Source organism: Pelodiscus sinensis, unplaced genomic scaffold, assembly GCF_049634645.1.
Source record: "Pelodiscus sinensis isolate JC-2024 unplaced genomic scaffold, ASM4963464v1 ctg41, whole genome shotgun sequence".
Lineage (NCBI taxonomy): Eukaryota > Metazoa > Chordata > Testudines > Trionychidae > Pelodiscus > Pelodiscus sinensis.
In genome coordinates this window covers 1,271,461-1,296,111 of record NW_027465993.1, presented here as the reverse complement: position 1 = coordinate 1,296,111, position 24,651 = coordinate 1,271,461, and the positions used below count along the sequence as shown (strand labels likewise).

At 48.7% G+C, this 24,651-nt stretch overlaps 1 protein-coding gene across 1 annotated transcript; it reads right to left on the bottom strand.

Annotated features, from left to right (window-relative positions):
* Window positions 1–489: 489 nt before the first annotated feature.
* KLHL30 (kelch like family member 30) lies at window positions 490–24,395 on the bottom strand. Its single transcript, XM_006133743.4, has 8 exons — window positions 24,248–24,395; window positions 22,626–23,463; window positions 17,705–17,864; window positions 7,227–7,313; window positions 6,287–6,442; window positions 5,363–5,551; window positions 2,789–2,934; window positions 490–1,166 (listed from the first exon to the last, which is right to left on the bottom strand). Exons 2-8 carry the CDS (start codon window positions 23,397–23,399, stop codon window positions 918–920), a joined length of 1,761 nt encoding a protein of 586 aa, XP_006133805.2. The 5' UTR covers window positions 23,400–23,463; window positions 24,248–24,395; the 3' UTR covers window positions 490–917.
* Window positions 24,396–24,651: the final 256 nt, after the last annotated feature.

Genomic DNA, 24,651 nt, shown 5'->3' with positions numbered 1-24,651 from the left:
AGATGGGAAGCGACTGTCTAGGAAGGAGCATGGTGGAAAGGGATCTAGGGGTCATAGTGGACCACAAGTTGAATATGAGTCAGCAGTGTGATGCTGTTGCAAAAAAAGCAAATATGATTCTAGGTTGTATCAACAGGTGTGTTGTAAGCAAAACTCGTGAAGTCATTCTGCCGCTCTACTCTGCACTAGTTAGGCCTCAGCTGGAGTACTGTGTCCAGTTCTGGGCGCCACATTTCAAGAAAGATGTGGAGAAATTGGAAAGGGTACAGGGAAGAGCGACAAGAATGATTAAAGGTCTAGAGAACATGACCTATGAAGCCAGGCTTCATGAACTGGGCTTGTTTAGTTTGGAAAAAAGAAGATTAAGGGGGGACATGATAGCGGTTTTCAAATATCTAAAAGGGTGTCACAAGGAGGAAGGAGAAAATTTGTTCCTCTTGGTTTCTGAGGACAGGACAAGGAGTAATGGGCTTAAAGTGCAGCAGGGGAGGTTTAGATTGGACATTAGGAAAAAATTCCTAACTGTCAGGGTGGTCAAATATTGGAATAAATTGCCAAGGGAGGTGGTGGAATCTCCCTCTCTGGAGATATTTAAGAACAGGTTAGATAGACATCTGTCAGGGATGGTGTAGACGGAGCTTGGTCCTGCCTTGAGGGCGGGGGGCTGGACTTGATGACCTCTCGAGGTCCCTTCCAGTCCTATGATTCTATAAGGGGCCAGGCGGTAGATCTTCGCCTGTTCTGAGATTTAAAAAGTGACCTTGGGTGTAAAAAGGTTGTAGAGCACTGCTCTAATCTAAGGTGAATGCCAAAATATGCGCAAAAAAGGTGATAATTCAAACAAATAAGCCGTTGGGTGCCTTTCCATATCCTGGACAGGCCCATTTTGCCCTGAGTTAGGGTCCCAGCCTCTCCTATCAGACATGATTTCCCAAAAAGGGCTCCGTCCACTTTGAAGTGTCCATGAAGATGGAGGCAGAACTATGGTACAGCCAGAGGCAGGGCAGGGCTCCCTCCCTTGTCCAAATATCCTTGGCACAATCGTAAACTTCCATCTCCACCCGGTAGTCACCATCCAGTCCCTTCCAGTGTCCACCTGTCACAAAGAGTTTGCCTCCCAGTGGCACCATGCCTCCGTTTTCATGCAGCGTGTGAAGCAGCTGTACCTGTGGGAGATATCAGTCATGACCTAGGGCTGCAGCCCACTAACTCCTCATGATACATGAAATCCCAGGCTGTGTTTGACAAGAAGCTCTTTTTGCTAACTGCGCTTGCATACCCAGAATTGGCGGGGTGTGCCAGTTGAACTACAGCAGCACTTTGATTGTATGCAAAGGGAGCGCATGGCTCACAGTCAGTGCTGTGTGCAATCAGCTCACTCCTCTTTTGACATGCGCTGCCTTTACATGGGTGTCACTTTAGTAATAGCAGTCGGAAAAGAATTGCATTACCAGAAACCAGTGGAATCTGGCAACCCTGCGCGTGGCAACAATAAACATGCATGGAACCCTGGTGGGCTACAAGTTGCCCGTTGCTGATCTAGGCCGAGCCAGAACTCTGGGTTCTGCTGTGCTAGGCACTCCACACGCCAGGAAAGCAATGGCACTTTCTGGGAACTTGCAGGCTATGGCAAGAGCTAAGACAGGGTGAGAACAAGCTGTGCGGAGGGGCAGGATGTCCTGACCAAAGCAATACCCGCAGTTGCAGGACTTACTGACCCCTGACACCAAGGCAGCTGGGTAGGATGACATGAAAGAAACAAAGTGAAGCTGAGGCTGGAACTGAAATCAGCCAAGTTACAGCCCATCCTATCTGCCCGCTCTCCCCACTTGCACAAGGATACTTGTCAAGCTAGCTCTGGCTTGGCCTTGATGCTGCTGCTAGAGCTGTGCAGGGTGACATCTGCTCTAGCTGTCTGCTCTGCAGGCAGAGAAGGGAGGAAAACAGTTCACGCTGCTCTGAAAGAGTTAACCCGTCCCAGCACTGGAACCAATGGGTGACCAATGGGGCATGGACCCTTATTCATGGGCAGAAAAAAAGGGAGGGGTGAGAGGGCGAGATTGGCAGGGACCGCTCTGCACCTGTCTGGAGTATGGGGGGTGGGCAGCTTGGTCAGCTGAGCACTGACGCCATGTGAACAGCTGCAGCAGGGTTTCAGAATGATCTTGTGTAATCCAACCCTGCAACAACATTGCACACAGCTCTACCAAGGCCAGTGGGGCCCAGGGAAGTGCTGCTGCCTGGCATCCCTCACTCCCAGTCAGGCCTTGCTGGGTCTCTGGGATAAATGTTTGGGGGGGCTACATCAAAGCGCCCTGCTTCCAGTTTCCCTTTGGCTGGAGATTCAGAGAAAAGGAGTAGCCTTGGTTTGAAATTCCCATTCCCAGGGACTTGGTGGTAGAAGCAGCAATGGCTGGGATTTTACTTTGAGCTGTGGGGAAACAAGTTCGGAGGGTCTCAGCTCACTGGCCCTTGCTTCAGCCCCAGTGAGGTCAATAGATGGCTGTGGATGGCATTAGCCTCCTGGCCCATTTGCCTGCAAGCTACAGAAGCAGTGGTCTGACGGAAGAACATGATAGTGCATCAGTATGGAGCAGCTTAGGATTGACTAGCCCTTGCGACCAAGCCTTACTTTCTCCCAGGAGAGGCTTCCAGGGAAGGGGTGCCCAGGGACTCTGGGCGAGGCATTGTGAAATCCACATGCACTGTCAAAAAGAGCCCTCCCTTCAATATGGCACTGGGAAAGCCATGTCCAGCCAGCGCGCCCCAGTGACCCACTCCGACCTACCTTCTGCCAGAGGTTAGCATCTGGATCATACACATACACCTTCTTTGTGTTGTCTCCAATGAGGTAGATCACTCCGTGCAGGCAGGCACAGCGCGGGGCGGAGAGGTACTTCGGGATGAATGGAGATGCAATTGCACTCCACACCTCTGCCAGAAACAGCCATTGTCAGTTAGGGAAGAGCTTAGCAGCCTTGACTAGAAGTGAAGGTAGCAGAGGGTGTTGCCGAGAGTCACCACGAGGGTGACTGACTCACAAGGAGAGTGGGCAGGCCCACCAGAATAGCTTACTGGACTGATTCTCAGATCATTTACACTGGTGAAAATCAGGAGTCATCTCACTTACATTCATGGAGGATTATGCCCTGTAACTAAGCCCTTATCATTTGGGCCTTGTCTGTTGGCAAGGTAGTCATGAGGGGTTCTCCGACTGATTAACATTAGCCTGATTACATTAGTGAGTGTAATTCACTGTAGGGAGCAAACTGTGGCCCTGACACCAGCTGAACTCTGGCATGGATGTGCAGAGGCAGAAGAGGGAGCATATTTTGGGATTGTCTCAGTTTATCTATCTTTGTGCTAGTTTCAAAGGTTAAAGCTTCTGGTGAGCCAATGTACAGATAATCTGGGCTATGGTATTTAACTCAGCGAATGGAGTGAAGCCACATATCTGCTTTTACAGGAGCTAGACAGCGTCGGTCTTGCTTTCACCACTCTGGTGTACCGTGTAGGCACAGAGCAAAGGGTGATTCTGGCGACTAGCTGTCATATGATCCCTTTACTCAAGGTATTCTAATGCACAGTCATTTTGCATGACTTCAGGGCAAGGTGTCTAAGGCCTGCTGAGGCAGAAGAGGCAGACGGATGCTATTGGAGGGTTTTTCAAACATGAGAGACAATAATAGTTCCAGAATAACTTTCCAGGCTGACAGACCCTCACGCGGTCGTGCACCACTGCCATCTCATGCTGATGTCACGGGCACATTTGTCCCTCTGAGATGTAGTGGCAGTGGGAAAGGGGACAGCACAGCTGGCTTTCCAATGAAACAGCACAACAGATGGGGGAAGTGTCCACATGCTGGTGGGAGACATGGTCAGAATGTGAGATGCTTATTCCCATTGAGGAACTGTTACTCACATAGCACTGCTATATAATAATTATACCCAGCTCTCTTGCCATGCTTTGAATCAGCAGCTCAGTGCTTTACAAAGGTGTCGGTTTCATGATCTCTATTTCACAAGTGGAGAAACTGAGGCACAGAGAGGTGAGGGGACTTGCTCAACATCACCCACAGACCAACTGCAGTGCCAGGAATAGAGCAGCTTTAGAATCATAGAACCCCAGAGCTGGAAGAGACCTCAGGAGTCATGGAGTCCAGCCCTCTGCCCACAGCAGGACCAATCCCAACTCAATCAACCCAGCCAGGGCTTTGTCAAGCTGAGACTTAAACACCTCTAGGGATGGAGATTCCACCACCCATCCCAGTGCTTCCCTGCCCTCTCTGTGAAACAGTTTTTCCTAATATCCAACCTAGACTTCCCCCACTGTAATTTGAGACCTTTGTTCCTTGTTCTGCCATCCGTCACTACTGACAACAGCCTCTCTCCAGCCTCGTTGGAACCGCCTTTCATAAAGTTTAATGCTGCTACCAAATTCCCCCTCACGCTTCTCTTCTGCAGACTAAATAAGCCTCTCCTCGTAGGTCATGTACTTCAGCCCCCTAATCATTTTGGTCGCCCTCCGCTGGACCCTTTCCAATGCACCTACATGCTTCTGTAGTGGGGGCCCCAGAACTGGACACAATACTTTAGATGTGGCCTCACCAGAGCCGAATAATGACATCTCTGGATCTGCTGGCAATGTTCCTCCTAATGCACCCTACTATGCCATTAGCCTTCTTGGCTACAAGGGCGACTGTTGACTCATATCCAGCTTCTCATCCACTGGAATCCCCAGGTCCTTTTCTGCTGAGTGCTCTGCCCACCAGTGCTCTGTCCACTAGGCCACTCTGCCTCCCCTTGCCTTCAACAGAGCTAGCCATGTGAGTGAAAACTCACTAGGGTGAATAAGAAGTTCACAGTCTACCCCCCAGAACCATTTCCTCAACTAGAAAGTTCAGGGCTCAGATGATAGCTGAGGCTGACTGTTTGCTCATCCATAATACTGTAAATCAGAAATAGCTTGGACACCAAACAGGCAGCATTTTTCTCTACTGACATTTGATTCATGCGCACTAATGTTCTTATCCTGTGTCTCATGAAACTCCATGCACTTAACTGCATGTTTAACCAGTTCACCGGCCCACTGCATTGTGCTGCAGGTGGAAGGCTGCTCCAGCTGGGCTGGGTGCCAGTTACCCGAGTGAGCATGCCGACAAGGAGACAGCTTACCAGGTAACTGGTTAACCCGTTACATCCCTATGACCCACGTGTGCTCCTTGCATCCTGATTTCATGGAGGACAACACACGTTTGGAAGGAGAGTGCCTTGATGCGCATGCACCAGGACTGTGCTGGGAGGAACTTTTCCAAGGCTCAGACCTTTGCATCTGAAAAACTCCTTTGTTCCTTCTCCTTACCTATGACAGGGTTGTAACACTGCAGGGTTAGTGCATTGTACTTGACAGCACAAGAGCCAATGAGGTAGAGCTTCCCCAGACATCCAGTTGCAGTGAAGTTGCTAACATACTTCAGGGCAGGACTGATGGGGCACCAGCTATTATTATAGGGGTCATAGCACTCCACTTCCACTGTGTCCACCGTGGTCCCTATATACCAAGAAAGGAGACAGGTGAGAGGTTAGCACAACTCAAGGAATACTGTTTGCATTACAGTAGCATCCACTGTGTTACACGCTGTACAAACACACACATGACAGATAGGCCATGACCCAAATTTCACTTCCAATTTCAGTACAAGACAGGAGGCAACAGGTGGATACAACAAACCGAGCGCGCAGGGAAACAATCTGATCAGAGCGATCAGCATGCCAGCTGCACCCCCGCAGTCAAGTGGGCTGTAGGCATCTCAGCAGGGGGATCTGAAGGGCAATGAGCTGGTCCTTTGAGTGTCTCCATGCATAAGGGGAGGGATGGGAGAAAGTGTAAATGCACTTGTTTAAATGGGCAACAGACTGGCATCATGTGCAGAACGAAGGCAGAAGCTGATCCAGGAGTGAGCCTGCTTACTGTGCATGGATGTGCCAATTGCCAACCTTTGGTAGATGACAGTGCATGTGGTCTTTGCATGTGTTAATGCCTGCATAGCAGCATGTGGTTGAATGTTGCTAGGCTGCAGTCATGCTGGCAGGTGCTTTGGTATGTTTCCAGTAGGTTGCATTCTCCTATTTTCTGCAATCTCTGCTTTAACTGAGCATCAAACACAAATATTTCAATAGGTATCTTAATAAACTTTTCCATCTGCTGTTTAAATCAATTGTTTTGTGCTCAGTTATTGTGAGACAAGAGAGAGGGGAGGTGGACAGAGAGACGGATGGCGCCTACCCCCAACGGCATAAATCTCTCCATTGAGGACTGCACTGGCGTGGTTTGTTCGGGGTTTCAGCATTGGTGCAATGGGTTTCCAAGTACCCTCCTTGAGATGGAAGCACCAGGACTGTGTGGTCGACCAGGTGTCATTCTGTGTCCCCCTGGAGCCACCTAGGAAGGAAACAGCCCATCACACACAGAGAGAAGGCGCTGTTGTCGGGCAGAGTCAACCCTGCTCTGGGTATTGGTCCTGCACTGCAGCTTTGCTCTTGACATCCAGGACTTTACAGGTATTAAATCAAACTGACTATCTAAACCAACTTTACAAAGAACCCAGCACCACAGGCTGCTGGCTGCAGCTCACTAGGACCCCAGAAAATAAAAAAGAAACTAATCTACAGCCCATGCAAACAAAAGGTCACCACATTTAAACTCAGGAAGACTACAAGAGGGAGTAAAATCCTCAGGAGCGAGCCCTCTACTAGAAAGCCCAGCGGCTGTCTGGGCTAGTGAGATGAACTTCAGCAAGTATACCCTGGTGGGAGATAGAAGAGAAGGGGTCTCTCCAAAAACCACACTGTGGGGGCCTGAAGTACAGTCTGGTGCATAATTAGTTCATGACACTGTGGTGTCATGGGCCAGTCTTCCTTTCATTGATTTAATGAAGTCAGTCAAAGAGCTCTACTATTCTACAACATGAGCACTGCCGCTCAGGAGTTATGTGAGACCATACAGCTGTCTCAGAAATCATGCTTATTGACAGAGCGTCCTCCAGCTGCCATGTCAAGAATAACATTTATTCCATTAATTTGCCATTTCTTTTCTCTGTTTCATTAAACAGAAGGGAAAAAACCCATGTCATGGGGCCACCAAACCAGGCTGGTGAAGGGAAACACAAGGAATTCCAGTGGTTAGGTTCAGCAGAGGGATTGAATGAGAGCTCCACGTTACATACCTGTGACATAAACATCATTATTTAGTGCCACCAGAGAAAAGCCCCATTTATTGTAGTCTGGAAAGTCAGGAAGGGCCATCCAGCTCTCTGCAACACAGAAAAGCCAGGTAATGAACCTAAAGGCTTAGCCCGGATCCAGGGTATAAGACACTCCATGCTCTAAGCTTCCCAGCAGGTGACCAAAAGGCAAGAACATGCTTTCTGTGCTGTGTAGAACAGTCCCTTTCCTCAGTAATCAAAGCTGGGCAAACTCCAGCAAGTTTGTGCAATACATTGAGCTGCACAACTGCCATTCCTTTCACTCTGGATATACCCTTGGGAAGCAGGAAGCCTAAGCACAACACCTATCCTATTCTGAGCTATTTACTTTGCCACCCCGCCCCTCCCCAAGAATCTCCATACTGTTCATTGGGGGGGTTGAGGAATGCTTACAAGTAATTCTGATGGAACCCTTTCCCCTTTCCATCCCCAAACAGGGATGTCCTTAGGATCCACAGGCCCTACGCAGTACTGTTAAACTGCTGTCCCTTTGTCCAGTAGCAGTTTGGGGAAGATGATGATTTTTTAGAGAGGTGATTTCATAATCTTGAGCAGCACACTAATGAAATGGTTTTAAAGCAAATTTTAAACTCAGGTCCTGTAGACTCACAGTAAATTCCGAAACTGACCATACATACCCGGGTTGGCAAACGCCTGTGAAATGGCTACACTACTACCTGTGGCTCTTTCACAGGTTTAGTGTTCTGCTAACAGCTCTGGCAGGCTGTCACTTGTAAGCTGACCAGATCCTGTCTGCAGGAGGCAGAGCCACAGAACAGGGAGAGGAAGAGGTGGGTCGGTGGACATTGAGATCCAGTGGTGCCCCACGTTTCTGGGTGCCTTACGCAGATGTATGGTCTGTGTGTGGGTAAAGATGGCCCTGTACCCAAATCAGGCTTGATGATGGGCAGGTAAAGGGGGCAGTTGTTCTGGGGCCTGGAGATTCAGAGGGGCCCAAAGCCCCTGGCTGTCACTGCCCTACTTCAGCAGCAAGGGCAGCTGGAACCCAGGGCCATTGCACTGTCACCCAAGTGCCAGAGCACCGCACTGCATGGCTGGGGAGTGCTGCCGTCTGGGCCGTGATATGGACTGACTGCCCCAGCCCTTCTGGTGCACAGAGCATCCAAACATCTTGCCCCGGGGCCCATTGTGGCTGTTAGTCCTGCTGACCCAAATGACTGCACCTCCAGATCTTAACAAATTGAAAATACACCTACCATTCAACTGGAAATCAGCTGACTCTGTGGGCCTGCAAGCTGGTGGAAATCAACACAGCTCCACTGGTGGAGCCACTCCAATTTACAACTGCTGGGGATCAGGCCCTGTTACAGTAAAAGGTACTAGAATCTCCATGTTCGCCTCTTGCCTTAGGCTTCCCCCAGACCTGTCTGTGCTACACTGTCCCTGGCAGGAGGGAAAACCTGCCCCACGCCTGTGGAAATAAGTGGAAATGTGAGACTCGAAGCATGTGGGACAACTGCTGTGGGACTGGAGCGTAGGTATGACCTCAGTATGAGTCTAGCGCACGGCTGTACTAAGACGGCTCTGCTGTCTGATGGCCTGACCTGCAGCCCACTGGAGTCTGTGGGAATCTTTTCTTTGACTGCAACAGACATTTGCTTAGGCCCTTACAACAAAGCACAGGGAGGCTGAGACCTGGCCATGTTCATTTGGCTACAGAGGGGTTGGGGTGGGGAGGAGAGAGAGAGAGAGAGAGAGAGAGAGTGTGAGAGAGAGAATTAGCTCTGGTCCTTGTGCACACGTCAGAGTCTCTTGTTTGGGTTCTGCCCTGTTTCTACACTCATGCTGCATCAAGTCTGACTCATGGGCTTGTCACCTGGAGAACAGAGCTAGCATTACCCCATGTGATTGCTGGTCTGCAGAACAGCCTTTCAGCTCCGCATCAGTCCGTGGGGAAGACAGCTGTTCAGCAAACGACAAAAGCCAAGGACACTCAGAGCATTACATCACCCTGATAACAGCTTCCTTCTAGAGTGATCTCGGCTGGTTATTGTGTGTGTCTAAATCTCTTTTGGAGGATTCACTGGGAGCTGAGCCCTTTGTTAGCCATGGCTCCAGGACTGCTCTTAGGCACTGAGACCTCTGACTCATTAAGGAGCTCACAGCTGGGTACAGACTTGGAAACGGTGACCAGACTCATAGCACTCAGGAATTTTTCTGTTTGTTTTTAATCTGCATTTTAGAACCACTGGGACAGTAGAACTGTGAGAGCTATTTACAGGCACGTACCAATATCATCCCCCCTTTGCCGCCCTCTCTTCTCTCTGGCAGTCTCTCCATGCAGAGGTCTTCCTCCATCCTGGCCACGCTAACCTCGCCACTCTCTGTCTCTCATTCCCGCCTCACATTTTCTTCCCATGCATCTTTCTGCTTTTCCAGCTAATAGGTCAGCTAGCTCCTTAGCACTTTGCTCCAGCTTTCTGCAATCAGGCTTGTCTCAGGGACAAATACAATGTCCAGTGAGCAGGCTGCTAGTTCAGCTGCTGGTTCTCAGCCCTACCACATGTATTTTACATACAACACTAGGGGATTGACACCACCCCCACCTAACAGACAGGAAACTCTAGAAGTGCCAACATTTTCAGAAGTAGACCCTGAATTTTGGCCCTCTCTTTAAAACTATTGGGCCTAAGTGATGTACCCGAGGCAGAGCCGGAGCTGGAAGAAGAGGCAGGTTTCCCGATTTCTGGTCCTTCGTCCTCTCTAGGGGACCACATACCATCAGGAGCCGCTCTGATCCCCCTAACCCACAACAAGGTATGATTAGATGTGTGATCTCATCTTCTACTCAGTGGCTTTGGACAAGTGACAGGTAGAGGTTAAGAGGATACCAGAACACATAGTAACTGACAGAAATTTCTTTCCCCCAAAAGGAAGAGCTCAAGAGAAAAAGGCTGCATATCTACTGCTCAAAAAGCTTTTAGGGCCAAAATTCAGGGCTCTACTTGCTTAGCACTAGCCCAGCAGTTCAGAGGATGGAGGGTGGTTTGAATAGGACAGCTGGGGCATTCCCCATGTGCATGTATTCACTGCCTCACCCCTCCTGGTGACAATGAACCTGTCGCTCCAATCCGGCCATTATTCCACAGGCTGAACCACTGGACACAAGCCCGAGAGTAGCAAAATGGTGTGGCCTTCCTCAGAGTGGTGACAGGACAGGAAGAGGAAGTAGAAAAGGAGGACCCTGTAGCTACCAAAGCAGAGAACTGGCCACAGCTGACATCAGCTATCCTGAGGACTCGCCCAAGCTACCAGAGCTGCCAGCCCTGCCCCAGGCTGAAGAGCTACTGGGAGTGTTGCGAGCAGGGAAGCGCAAGGAGACGGGCTGGGCCCGGGGTTCAGATACATCGTGGGTGGAGGGGAGGAAGAAACCCAGTGACAGCCGACTGTTAGGGTTCCCAGATGGTTTCAACCAAAATGCCGGACACACTTGACATGATATCACAATCGACATTCCAGCTGAGTTAGAAAATACCGGACAGTTCTATTTTCTCAATTTGTTTCCTGAACAGAAAGCTCTCATACTGGTTCAAAGCCAGACAGCTGGCAACCCTACTAACTGTAGCCTGGCTACAGGTGCATCTGAGACATGTCGTATCATGTGTTGCAGAGGGCTTGCCTACCTGTCATGGGCTTGGGCTGGGGCACAGTGGAGTCAAGTGGGCCTATATCCTCCTATCCCAGCTCTCCCCCATAGGGTTGCCAGGTGTCCGGTATTTTCGCTTCCCGTCTGGCAAAAAAAATCAGAAAATACCAGACACCTAAAATGTCCGGTATTTTCTGATTTTTTTTTCCCTGCCACAAGGCAAAAATACCAGACACCTGGCAACCCTACCACGCTCAACAACCGGGCCCAGCCCCCGGGTTCTCCCCAATCCAGCCCCTGGCCCCTGCCGGACCTTTCCCCCTCAGCCCCTTCGAGCACCCCTCCTCCCCACTTACCTGGCTCCGCAGAGGGAGCTCTCTTCCCACACATAGATAGCTGTAGCGGCACAGGAGCCAGCAAACAGAGCTGTAAACAGGGGAGTTTGAGTGGGAGTTTGTAAAGGGAGGTTGGGTATTGGGACTTGTTTGGGGTTTGGTTTTGCTGTGGAGTGGGGGGTGTTTTGGTTTGTTTTTGTCAGGTGGGGGGGTGTTTTGGTTTGTTTTTGTGTTCACCGGACTAATAGGATTTAGGTGAGAAGGCTGATAAAACACAGAAGCAGTAGTGGCCATGGCCCAAGTAGTACAGAAAACAAGGAGAATGACTGGATGTGGTAGCTGCGGTATGTACATGATTCTGGAGGGGGTACCTGAAAGGAGTTTTGTTTGCATGAAGTGCCGCCTGATAGAGTTGATGGAAGAAAAGATCCAAGGACTGAAAATGCAAGTGGAAACTCTGGTCGAGTTTAGAAGGGGTTTGAGCAGATGATGGAGCAGAGGCATGACGTGGCTGAAGGGGAAAGCTTAGATATGCAGATGGAAGCAGGATCAAGGGCCTCAGAGGGGGGACTGCTGGGCGAAGAAAATGGACAGTGGAAGCATGTGACTAAGAGAGCCAGGCAGAGGAAAAGATGGGTCAGTGAAGGAAAAATAGAGCTCAAGAACAGGTATGTGGAGCTGGAGAATGAAGAAGGGGTACAGCAGGTAGATAATGAAGATGGAAGGATGAGGAAGAAGAGAAGAGTGGCTAGTTCCATAGATAAAGGGGAAGACTTAATGGAGACAACTAATGAGCATCAGGAGGATACAGGATGGGTTAAAGAGGATTACAAGGGGAAACAGGAATGGCAAGGACTTGCAGCCAGAGGAAGCAAGAGATAGACCACAGAATCGCACTGTCACTAGGAAAAGGCAGGTCTACGTGATTGGGGACTCCTTATTGAGAAGAATAGATAGGCCTGTAACCAGAGCTGATCCAGAGAATAGAAGGATGTGCTGTCTGCCAGGTGCTAAGATACGGGATGTGGAACTGAGGTTGAAGAGGATTATTAAGGGAGCAGGAAGAAGTCCATTGATCACCCTTCATGTAGGAACAAATGGGCTGGGGAGGACGCTCAAGGAAATTGAGGCTCAGGTGATCTTTAGTGGGATTCTGCCTGTTCCTAGAGAAGGGCAACTAAGATGTGACAGGATTATGATGATCAATAGGTGGCTTAGGCAGTGGTGCTATAAGGAGGGCTTTGGGATGTATGGTCATTGGGAGGCATTTATGGACAGAGGACTGTTCTCTCGGGATGGACTTCACCTAAGTAGGGAGGGAAATAGACTTCTAGGATGGAGGCTGGCTCAACTGATTAAGAGAGCTTTAAACTAGGAATTTGGGGGAGATGGTTGGGAGATGGCCAGATAATCTCTACGCTGGATTTTAACACTGAGAGGGAGGAAAACGAAGTAAGAAAGGATATAGCTGGGGATAGGATAATGTACATGAGGAAGGGTAGGGTGTATACTAGTCTAATAGGTCATATTGGCAGTACAATGTCCGTGCCAAATTGGGTAAAGAATGTGAGTGAGGCCAAACAGCAAAAATTAAGATGTTTGTACTCCAATACGAGGAGTTTAGGTAACAAAATGGAGGAACTAGAGCTATTGGTCCAGGAAGTGAAACCAGATATTATAGGAATAACAGAAACATGGTGGAATACTAGGCACGACTGGAGTACAAGTATTGAAGGGTATGTGCTGTTTAGGAAAGACAGAAATAAGGGTAAAGGTGGTGGAGTCGCATTGTGTATCAAAGATGAGGTAGATTGTAAAGAAATAAAAAGTGATGGAATGGAGAAGACAGAGTCTGTTTGGGCAAAAATCACATTGGGGAAGAAAACTATCAGATCCTCCCCTGGGATAGTGCTTGGGGTGTGTTATAGACCACCTGGATCCAATTTGGATATGGATAGAGATCTCTTTAATGTTTTTAATGAAGTAAATACTCATGGAAACTGCGTAATCATGGGAGATTTCAACTTTCCAGATATAGACTGGAGAACAAGTGCTAGTAATAATAATAGGGCTCAGATTTTCCCAGATGCAATAGCTGATGAATTCCTTCATCAAGTAGTTGCTGAACCAACAAGGGGGGATGCTATTTTAGATTTGGTTTTGGTGAGTAGCGAGGACCTCATAGATGAAATGGTTGTAGAGGACAACCTTGGCTTGAGTGATCATGAGCTAATTCAGTTCAAATTAAATGGAAGGATAAACAAAAATAAATCTGAGACTAGGGTTTTTTATTTCAAAAGGGCTAACTTTAATAAATTAAGGAAATTAGTTAGGGAAGTTGATTGGACTAAAGAAATTATGGATCTTGAGGTGGAGGAGTCCTGGGATTATTTTAAGTTAAAGTTGCAGAAGCTGTCAGAAGCCTTGTATCCCAAGAAAAAGGAAAACATTTATAGGCAGGTGTGTTAGACCAAGCTGGATGAGCAAGCATCTCAGAGAGGTGATTAAGAAAAAGCAGAAAGCATTAAGGAGTGCAAGATGGGAGGGATCAGTAAAGAAAGCTACCTTATTGAGGTTAGAGCATGTAGGGACAAAGTGAGAGAGGCTAAAAGTCAGGTAGAGTTGGACCTTGCAAAGGGAATTAAAACTAATAGTAAAAGGTTTTATAGCCATATAAATAGGAAAAAAACAAAAAAAGAAGTAGGACCGTTAATTACTAAGGATGGAGTGGAGGTTAAGGATAATCTAGGAATGGCCCAATATCTAAATAAATACTTTGCTTCAGTCTTTAATGAGGCGAATGAAGAGCTTAGGGATAATGGTAACATAACAAATGGGACTAAGGATATGGAGGTAGATATTACCATATCCGAGGTAAAAGCCAAACTTGAACAGCTTAATGGGAGTAAATTGGGGGCCCCGATAATCTTCATCCAAGAATATTAAAGGAACTGGCATATGAAATTGCAAGTCCATTAGCAAAATTTTTTAATAAATCTCTAAACTCAGGGGTTGTACCATTTGATTGGAGAATTGCTAATACAGTTCCTATTTTTAAGAAAGGGGAAAAAATTAACCCAGGTAACTATAGGCCTGTTAGTTTGACATCTGTAGTATGCAAGATATTGGAAAAAATTTTGAAGGAGAAAGTAGTTAGAGATATTGAGGCTAATCTCAATTGGGACAAATTACAACATGGTTTTACAAAAGGTAGATTGTGCCAAACCAACCTGATCTCCTTTTTTGAGAAAGTAACAGATTTTTTAGATAAAGGAAATGCAGTGGATCTAATCTACCTCGACATTAGTAAGGCATTGGATACAGTACCACATGGGGAATTATTGGTTAAATTGGAAAAGGTGGGGATTAATATGAAAGTTGAGAGGTGGATAAGCAACTGGTTAAAGGGGAGACTACAGTGGGTCATACTGAAAGGTGAACTGTCGGGTTGGAGGAAGGTTACTAGTGGAGTTCCTCAGGGATCAGTTTTGGGGCCAATTTTATTTAATCTTTTTATTGCTGATCTTGGCACCAAAAACTGATAAAATTTGCGGATGACACAAAGTTGGGAGGTATTGCCAATTCAGAAAAGGATCGGAATATCATACAGGAAGATCTGGATGACCTTGTAAATTGGAGTGATAGCAATAGGATGAAATTTAATAGTGAGAAGTGTAAGGTTATGCATTTAGGGATTAATAACAAGAATTTTAGTTATAAGCTGGGGACACATCAGTTGGAAGTAACGGAGGAGGAGAAGGACCTCGGAGTCCTGGTTGATTATAAGTTGACATGAGCCGCCATTGTGACATGGCCATGAAAAAGGCTAATATGGTTTTGGGATGTATTAGGCAAGGTATTTCCAGAAGGGATAAGGAGTGTTAGTGCCATTATACAAGGCATTGGTGAGACCCCATTTGGAATACTGTGTGCAGTTCTGGTCTCCCATGTTTAAGAAGGATGAATTCAAACTGGAACAGGTACAGAGAAGGGCCACTAGGATGATCTGAGGAATGGAAAACCTGTCTTATGAAAGGAGACTCAAGGAGCTTGGCTTGTTTACCTTAATCAAAAGAAGGCTGAGGGGAGACATGATTGCTCTCTCTAAATATATTAGAGGGATAAATACCAGGGAGGGAGAGGAATTATTTAAGCTTAGTACCAATGTGGACACAAGAACAAATGGATATAAGCTGGCTAGTAGGAAGTTTAGACTTGAGATTAGACGAAGGTTTCTAACCATTGGAGGAGTGAGTTTCTGGAACGGCCTTCCAAGGGAAGTAGTGGGGTTAAAAGATCTATCTGGCTTCAAGATTAAACTAGATGGGTTTATGAAGGGGACGGTTTGATGAGATAACATGATCTTGGTAATTAATTGACCATTCATTATCAGTGGGAATAGGTCAATGGAGGGATGATAGGAGTTACTATAGAGAACTTTCTGGGTGTGTCTGGCTGATGAGTCTTGCCCACATGCTCAGGGTTTAGCTGATCGCCATATTTGGGGTCGGGAAGGAATTTTCCTCCAGGGTAGATTGGCAGAGGCCCTGGAGGTTTTTCGCCTTCCTCTGTAGCATGGGGTACAGATCACAGCTGGAGGATTCTCTGCATCTTGGGGTCTTCAAACTATTTGAAGGCTTCAATATCTGAGATATAGGTGAGAGGATTATTCTGGGAGTGGGTGAGTGAGATTCTGTGGCCTGCACTGTGCAGGGGGTCAGACTAGATGATCAGAATGGTCCCTTCTGACCTTAAAGTCTATGAATCTATAAAACAAGATGGCCACCGTCAAAAAAAACAAAACCAAAGGCCTTAAAGAGGCCATGCTGGGTTTTGTGTGTGTGTGTGTGTGTGTATGTATATATATATATTGCTTAACTGTTGGGGGTCTTTTTTTTTTTTTTTTGTGCAACAACTTTGGTCTCCCCCCTTTTTTTTCCGGGGGGGGGGGAGGTTCAGTATTTTTGGTTAAACCATCTGGCAACCCTACTCCCCCACTGGGGCTGGTAGTACTCCCCCTCCCTAGGCCAAGAGGCCTGGGCTTGCCTGTCTCCCACCAGACCCAGGATGACAAATTGTGCCTGAGCCTTGCTAGCCCCCTAGACTGTTTGCTGGGGGTTCACCTTGCCTAAGAGCTGGACCCCATAGCCATGTTTGGTACCATGCTCCGTCTGAGGGCTTGGGGCCTTGAACCATTCAGTTCTACCCCCTGGAGGAATCGAGCACTGACAGTGCAACTTCCCCCATCTTAGATTGGCCTTATAGGGGCCTGACAGCAAAGAGGCATGACCAGAGACTGGCAGTGAGGGAGTAGGGTTGCCAGGTGTCTGGCATTGTACAAGACAGTCTGGTATTTGCATGATCTGTCTGGTAAAAAAAATCAGAAAATACCGGACATGTGCAATATCCAGTAATTTCTGATTTTTCCAGCTGCAAACTGGACAGAAGCCTGGTGTGGGCGGGGGAGCGGCTGGGAGTCCCAGCTGGGAGGCGGGGCCCCCCTCCCCCCTTCCCGGCCGGCCAGTTCTCCCCCACTTCCCCTCCTGATTTTCCCCGGCCAGCCCCCCTGCACCCTCCCCAGCTCTGCTTCCCGCCGGCCTGTTCCTCTTCCTTGTCTCCCCCGGCCAGCACCGCTGCACCTCTCCCCACCAGCTCTGCTTCCTGCCCCCGCTTCCTCCCAGCTCCCCCCCGCTGCACCCCCCACCAACTCTGCTTCCCGCCCCCCTTCCTCCCAGCCCCCCCGCTGCACCTCCTCACCAGCTCTGCTTCCCGCCCCCCTTCCTCCCAGCCCCCCCACTGCACCTCCCCCACCCCCCGCCAGCTCTGCTTCCTACTCCCCCTTCCTCCCAGCCCCCTCTGCTACATCCCCCACTGCCAGCTCTGCTTCCCGCCCCCCCTTCCTCCCAGCTCCCCCCCCCCCGCTGTACCCCTTCGCCTCCCATGCTTCCTGCTCCCCCTTCCTCCCGGCCAGCGCCGGTGCACCGCTCTGTGCAGGGTGTGATTCCCGCTCCCCTTTCCTCCCGGCCAGCCCCGCCCCCTTCCAGCTGGTCCCCTTTCCCCCGATATTCCGCGGCCAGCCCCGTTCCACCTGCCTCCCCCCCACGACCAGGCCTGCTTCCCGTTGGCCCCCCCATCTTCCCTGCACCCCCATTAGCTGTTTCCAGGCCCCCCTTCCTGGCCAGTCCGGTCCTCCTGCCCCCAGGCGTGTTCGGGTTTTGTTTTGATGGTTACCTGGTAACCCCTAGCAGTGATCCAGGTTCTCGGAGGGGTGTGTGTTTGGTGGGGGTTTTTTTGGTTTTTTTTTGTGCTCAACAACTTTGGTCTCTCCCCCCCCCCCCTTTTTTTTCTGCAACAAAATTTTTTCCCAGTGGGTTTTTTTTGGGGGTGTGTGTGGTATTTTTCTTTCAGCCATCTGGCAAGCCTATGAGGGAGGGCTACACCAGATACAGGCCTACACGGGGCCAGGCCAGGACTGAGGCACGGTTTTCCTTACTTACTGGTTTTAGGATTGTAAAAGGAGAAGTTCTGGGAGATCGGCAGCTCCACTTCCTCCCCCTCGTTCTCTTCCAAAGCTCGACCTGCGACCACCACCAGCACTTCCTCCAGCTTCTGTGGAAGGGCAAGCAGGCTCATCTGGACAAAAGGCCTATTCTCCACCTTATGGGAGATAAAAAACCCATCATTCTCCTGGACAGGCACACTTGGCAGAGGCTATGGGACAGGGATATTGCAGTCAGACCTATCCTCTGGGCTCTAGAATGGCACTAGGCCTGCTCTCACAGCGTGTTCTGCGCTTCCCTGGCCCCCACCCTCTGCACTCCTCACAAAGAGAACATCAGCTTGAAATTACTGTTTCTGTCCATCAAAGGACGCTTCCCTACTTAGGAAGCAGCTACTGCAGGAGTAATGCTGCTGTGGCAAGCCTGAAAAGCCTCCGAGGATGCAACTCAGCTGCATGGCATTAATATACTGCATTAGTCCCTTCCCGTGAAGCCCAGGCTTTCAGCCATAGAACTGATCTATTTGTTCCCCAGGCTGCACAAGAACCCAGCCTAAGTTTTTGTTGTCTGTCTGTCAGGTGAATTTGCAGCTAATATTTATTTTAGAGTCAGAGGCAATTGTAGCACTTTAGACGATCTTTAAGGCTTGGGTCTTAGGAGACAGATCCCCTCCCCTCGGTATATGTCAGCATGGCAGTGAAGGTTAGGTGGGCACACAGTCTGGTTGTGGAGTGCCCTCGTTGCTGGAATTTTCTCCCCTCCAGCATCAATAGAGCTGGAGTCTGCTGCCAAGGTCTGTCTCTAGTCACCAAGATTTCCTTGGGGTGATCCAAGTGGATGTTTGCTCTGGATGGTGGTTCTAGTTTTGCCTTTTGATAAAACATCTGAACCAAACTAACACGTCTGCGTTGTTGGACAGAGGGGGAAAGTTAAGAACATAAGAACGGCCGTACTGGGTCAGACCAAAGGTCCATCTAGCCCAGTATCCTGTCTGCCGACAGTGGCCAACACCAGGTGCCCCAGAGACGGTGGACTGAAGACAATGATCGAGCGATTTGTCTCCTGCCATCCCTCTCCAGCCTCTGACAAACAGAGGCCAAGGACACCATTTTATCCCCTGGCTAATAGCCTTTTATGGACCTAACCTCCATAAAATTATCTAGCTTCTCTTTAAACTCTATTATAGTCCTAGCCTTCACAGCCTCCTCTGGCAAGGAGTTCCACAGGTTGACTACACGCTGTGTGAAGAACTTTCTTTTATTAGTTTTAAACCTGCTCCCCATTAATTTCATTTGGTGTCCTCTAGTTCTTCTATTTAGGGAACTAATAAATAACTTTTCTTTATCCAAACAAGTGAACAGAGTGACCTTTACTTATTTAGGAGCTTCAGGGGGTAGCCGAGTTAGTCTGTTACAGAAAAAAAGAACCAATGGTCTGGTAGCACTTTACAGACTAACACAACACGTCGATGGGATCATGAGCTTTCATTGGCACAGCCCACTTCAGATGACCGGAGTATTAGTAGGGGATCCTACTCCGATCATCTGAAGAAGTGGGCTGTGCCCATGAAAGCTTATGATCCCATCGACATGTTTTGCTTGTGTGTAAAGTGCTACCAGGCCATTTGTTGTTCTTTACTTATTTCTTTGCTCTGTGAAATGCACCCCACTCACCACATTTCAGGATGCAGGTACCAAGAGAGCTATGTTGTCTTACAGGGTACAAAAAAAACCTTGATAAATTAATGGAGGATAGCTGCATCAATACTTGTTAGCCAAGATAGGTAGGAAAAGTGTCCCTGGCCTCTGTTTGGCAGAGACTGGAAATGGTGACAAGGGATCTGTGCACTCCCTTTGAGGCATCTGGCATTGACCACTGTCAGCAGACAGGATACTGGGCTGGATGGACCATTGGTCTGACCTAGTCTGGCCGTTCTTATGTTATTTGATCTGATTTGTCTCCTCATTCAGTGTCAAATTTAAGCATGAATGACAGTTCAGAGGCTTCTCTTTGAAGTCTTGTGTTAAAGTCTCTTTGAAGCAGTATGCATGTAGTCAGGTCGTTGAGACAATGCCCCATCTGGTTGAAATGGCAAGAAACTGTTTTTTCTTTGTGAAACTGTCTGTCTGATGTCTGTTTTGTGTGCATTGATTCTTTGGCGAAGTGTCTGCTATGTATATTGGACAAACTTCTCAGACACTTACGAATGGGCCTTAACAAAGATGCTAATTATCTTACCCATTACACAGATAGCTTCCCCAATTATCACCTCTAATATCATTATCTCATAGACACTCACCTCTCCCCCCACCCCCCCGCTGTTCTAAAATCTGATTTGTCTATTTTATATGTGTTCGCTTTTTTGATTGTATCCCTTTGGTATATATGGTAGTGCCAATTTTCTTCCACAATTTGATCTGAGGAAGTGGATCTGGCCCACGAAAGCTCATCACCTAATCATAGAATCATAGAATAATAGGACTGGAAGGGACCTCGAGAGGTCATCGAGTCCAGCCCCCCGCCCTCAAGGCAGGATCAAGCTCCGTCTACACCATCCCTGACAGATGTCTATCTAACCTGTTCTTAAATATCTCCAGAGAGGGAGATTCCAGCACCTCCCTTGGCAATTTATTCCAATATTTGACCACCCTGACAGTTAGGAATTTTTTCCTAATGTCCAATCTAAACCTCCCCTGCTGCACTTTAAGCCCATTACTCCTTGTCCTGTCCTCAGAAACCAAGAGGAACAAATTTTCGCCTTCCTCCTTGTGACACCCTTTTAGATATTTGAAAACCGCTATCATGTCCCCCCTTAATCTTCTTTTTTCCAAACTAAACAAGCCCAGTTCATGAAGCCTGGCTTCATAGGTCATGTTCTCTAGACCTTTAATCATTCTTGTCGCTCTTCTCTGTACCCTTTCCAATTTCTCCACATCTTTCTTGAAATGTGGCGCCCAGAACTGGACACAGTACTCCAGCTGAGGCCTAACTAGTGCAGAATAGAGCGGCAGAATGACTTCACGAGTTTTGCTTACAACACACCTGTTGATACAACCTAGAATCATATTTGCTTTTTTTGCAACAGCATCACACTGTTGACTCATATTCAACTTGTGGTCCACTATGACCCCTAGATCCCTTTCCGCCATGCTCCTTCCTAGACAGTCGCTTCCCATCTTGTATGTATGGAACTGATTGTTCCTTCCTAAGTGGAGCACTTTGCATTTCTCTTTATTAAACCTCATCCTGTTTACCTCTGACCATTTCTCTAACTTGCTAAGGTCATTTTGAATTATGTCCCTATCCTCCAAAGAAGTCGCAACCCCACCCAGTTTGGTATCATCTGCAAACTTAATAAGAGTACTCTCTATCCCAATATCTACATCATTGATGAAGATATTGAATAGTACGGGTCCCAAAACAGACCCTTGAGGAACTCCACTTGTTATCCCTTTCCAGCAGGATTTAGAACCGTTAACAACAACTCTCTGACTACGGTTATCCAGCCAATTATGCACCCACCTTATCGTGGCCCTATCTAAGTTATATTTGCCTAGTTTATCAATAAGAATATCATGCGAGACCGTATCAAATGCCTTACTAAAGTCTAGGTATATGACATCCACCGCTTCTCCCTTATCCACAAGGCTCGTTATCTTATCAAAGAAAGCTATCAGATTAGTTTGGCATGACTTGTTCTTCACAAACCCATGCTGGCTATTCCCTATCACTTTATTACTTTCCAAGTGTTTGTATACGATTTCCTTAATTACCTGCTCCATTATCTTCCCTGGGACAGACGTTAAACTGACCGGTCTATAATTTCCTGGGTTGTTCTTATTCCCCTTTTTATAGATGGGCACAATATTTGCCCTTTTCCAGTCTTCTGGAATCTCCCCTGTCTGCCATGATTTTTCAAAGATCATAGCTAAAGGCTCAGATACCTCCTCTATCAGCTCCTTGAGTATCCTGGGATGCATTTCATCAGGACCTGGTGACTTGCTGACATCTAACTTTCCTAAGTGATTTTTAACTTGTTCTTTGTGTATCCTATCTTCTAAACTTACCCTCTCTCTGCTTGTATTCACTACGTTAGGCACACCTCCAGACTTCTCGGTGAAGACCATCTTGTTAGTCTTTAAAGTGCTGCATAGTCCTGGCTTTTGTTTCAGCCAGACCAGACTAACACGGCTACACCTCTGTTACTAAACTTGGACAGGAGATTGAACTAAACCAAAAAAAGGCCATTCGTCTACCAGACTAGGGGTGTCTTCGAAAGGGGCTATAGTGTTGTGACTAAAACTGGTGGACCCTATCCATGCAGACAAGCTAGGTGAGTGGGAATGGATTGGGGTACAGCTCCTGCAGAGCCTACATTGGATTTCTGCATTTATCTGGAAGAGGTTTGGCTACAGAGATGATTTGTCGTGGCTTTGGGCTTGCACTGGATTCTTGTGCCTGCCTGACTCTTGGGCAGTGATGCAGATCATTTCCCACTGGGCACATCCCTCCAGGACAGAAGCTCCATCTAGACAAGGCCATTCTGAACCCTTGCAGCAGGTGTGGGGAACTGTTTCTGGCTTGGGGGTTGCTGGCCCAAGGAAAAATCAGTTGGGGGCCACCCACAAGTAAGAAGGAAAAACCCCCAAACAAACCCTCACTGACATGGCCCCTGACTGCAAAGGAGAAAGATTCTCCACGCGCCCCTTGCAGTCCAGAGCTTAGGAGGGACCAGGCTAGTAGACTTTTTGTGTACTCCAGCCCTGCAGAGAGGGAGCAGGAGTGAGGTGCCTGGAGTACCAGCATGGGTCTCCCTATGCCACAGGGGAATGAGCCTCGGGGTCCGGATCCAGGCAAGCCAGGGGCCGCATCCGGCCCTCGGGCCTTAGGTTTCCCACCCCTGCCTGACAGCACTGACCGTGCTCCTGTATTTGGAGATGACAGCCTTGCAAGCTTCCGAATCCTGGATCAGCGGCTCCAGTGAAAGCAAGTTCTGTAGGTACTGGTCAGGTAGGGAAACCAGGTGCACCAGGTTTAGGAGCTCCGGCAGGTGCTTAGCTCTAGATGCTTCTTCGTACCTCACCCACCTAAGCACGGCCTCGGCTAGGCTCTGCTCTTCCTGTATCTGCAGCAAGTCATTGGACAAGTAGACTACTAGCCTCTTCTTAGACAGCTGAAGGAACTCCTCCTGGTGTGAGATAGCCTCAAAGTTCTCCTGCAGAAAAGCCCAAGCCTTTGAAGACACCTCTGGGCAGCCATGGTTCTCCCCAAACTCACAGATGCCCAAGCAGTTGGTCACATCCATCTGCTGCCTCAGGTAGCGGCTGCAGACTTTCCGGATGGTGGGGAAGTGGAGCTGGTTGGAGGTCTGGATCAGTGCCTCCACATTCCCCTGGTTGATGGTGATCCTTCCTGAATAAGCAAAGTCAATCAGAGTCTCCATGACAACAGGATTTACCTCTTTGATCTCCACACGGGCTGAGATGCTCTCAATGAAGTCACCAGTGAACATGGCATTGAAGTAGTGGCTGCAGAGGGCCAGGATGCTACGGTGGCAGGGGAACTCATGCCCATCTACAAGCAGCGTGACATCGGAGAGCTTTGGATTGGAGCGCAGGCTCCGCAGGCCTTCCAGGATGGCCTGGGGGTGGGATGGGAGCGAGAAATCGAAGTCATCAATGTTCCTCACCATGGTGCTATCCTCTGGCAAAGCTCTTAGGGCTCTTACTTGGAAACTGCACCCTGTTTAATAAGCACTGAAAGAGGGGAAGGAATGATTAGCTGGATATCCTGGAGGGAATGTCAGTAGCAGCTCTCTCCATTGGGCTGAGTCTCCCAAATGGCTTATAGGCAGGAGGGCTGATGACCAGTGCGTCTGTGAGTTGTGTATCAGTGCACTCATCTCCCCACCCTCCTCCCGGGAGCACGACTCCAGACATTCCAGGCTCGTGGGCACACCCTGACGCACTCTTGTAGACTACATGATGGACCAGAACTTTGGCTGGTGTAAATCAGTGTATTATTAGCATGTGCATAAGAGCAGCAGGTAGAGACACTGCAATCTGCTAGGCACTGCACGGGCACCCTCTTCTCTAGCATGTCAGACCTAAGCCCCGTGTCGCCCTGGCCACTGGCCATTACTACAACGATCCGACCCCAATTTCCATCATCTGAGAATCTGGCTTAATACAATCTCCTGTTTTCCTTCTCTCTCCCTCAAGCCTTGTCTTGTGACACTCCAAATCCCACTAGGCGTTTGCACACTCCCCCGAGACCTTTCCCACAGAGATCACATGGCAGTGGTGGTGATCCTGGGAGCTATGGAGCCTGCACCCCATTCCTGACACTGGAGAGAAGGGTTGGTGGGGAGGGCGGAAGGGTGACTCCTATGGTGCTGCATGGAGAGAACAGCCCACTCTGGATGGCTCCCTGCAGTATGAGCACTGAGAAGGGAGCAGTTATCCACATTCTGTGTGCAGCGCTGTAAGCCCAGGCACCAGCTCCATCAGCACCTTCCCAGTGCTGGCCATCCCAGCTTACCTCTCAGCTGCCCCTGAAGTGCCTCTGCCCATCCAATCGATCGACCACACAGCGGGGCTTGGAGAGAGTGCAGGGCAGCTGGATTCCCAGCCGTGGGAGCGCAGCACTCCGGAGTGGCACAGTGCAGGGAGAGCCTGGCTGGAGACCAGGGGGGTTATTTTTAGAGGGCAGCCTGCCTGTGGGGTGGGGGAGGTGGGACGTTCCTTGACAGTTATTCTCTCCAGGCCACCTGCTCTTAAAGTGACACGTCAAGGAGAGAGGGGCCAGGGAGTGGAAGAAGGCAGAGGTGGGGCTATGTAAGTAGAGCTTTGCTGGCTTTTGGAAGGCAGCCTCACAGCTAAATGACTGCTCTGTCCCCAGGCCAGCTCTGGTGTGCCTCTCACCTGCCTCCATGAGTCCAGTGT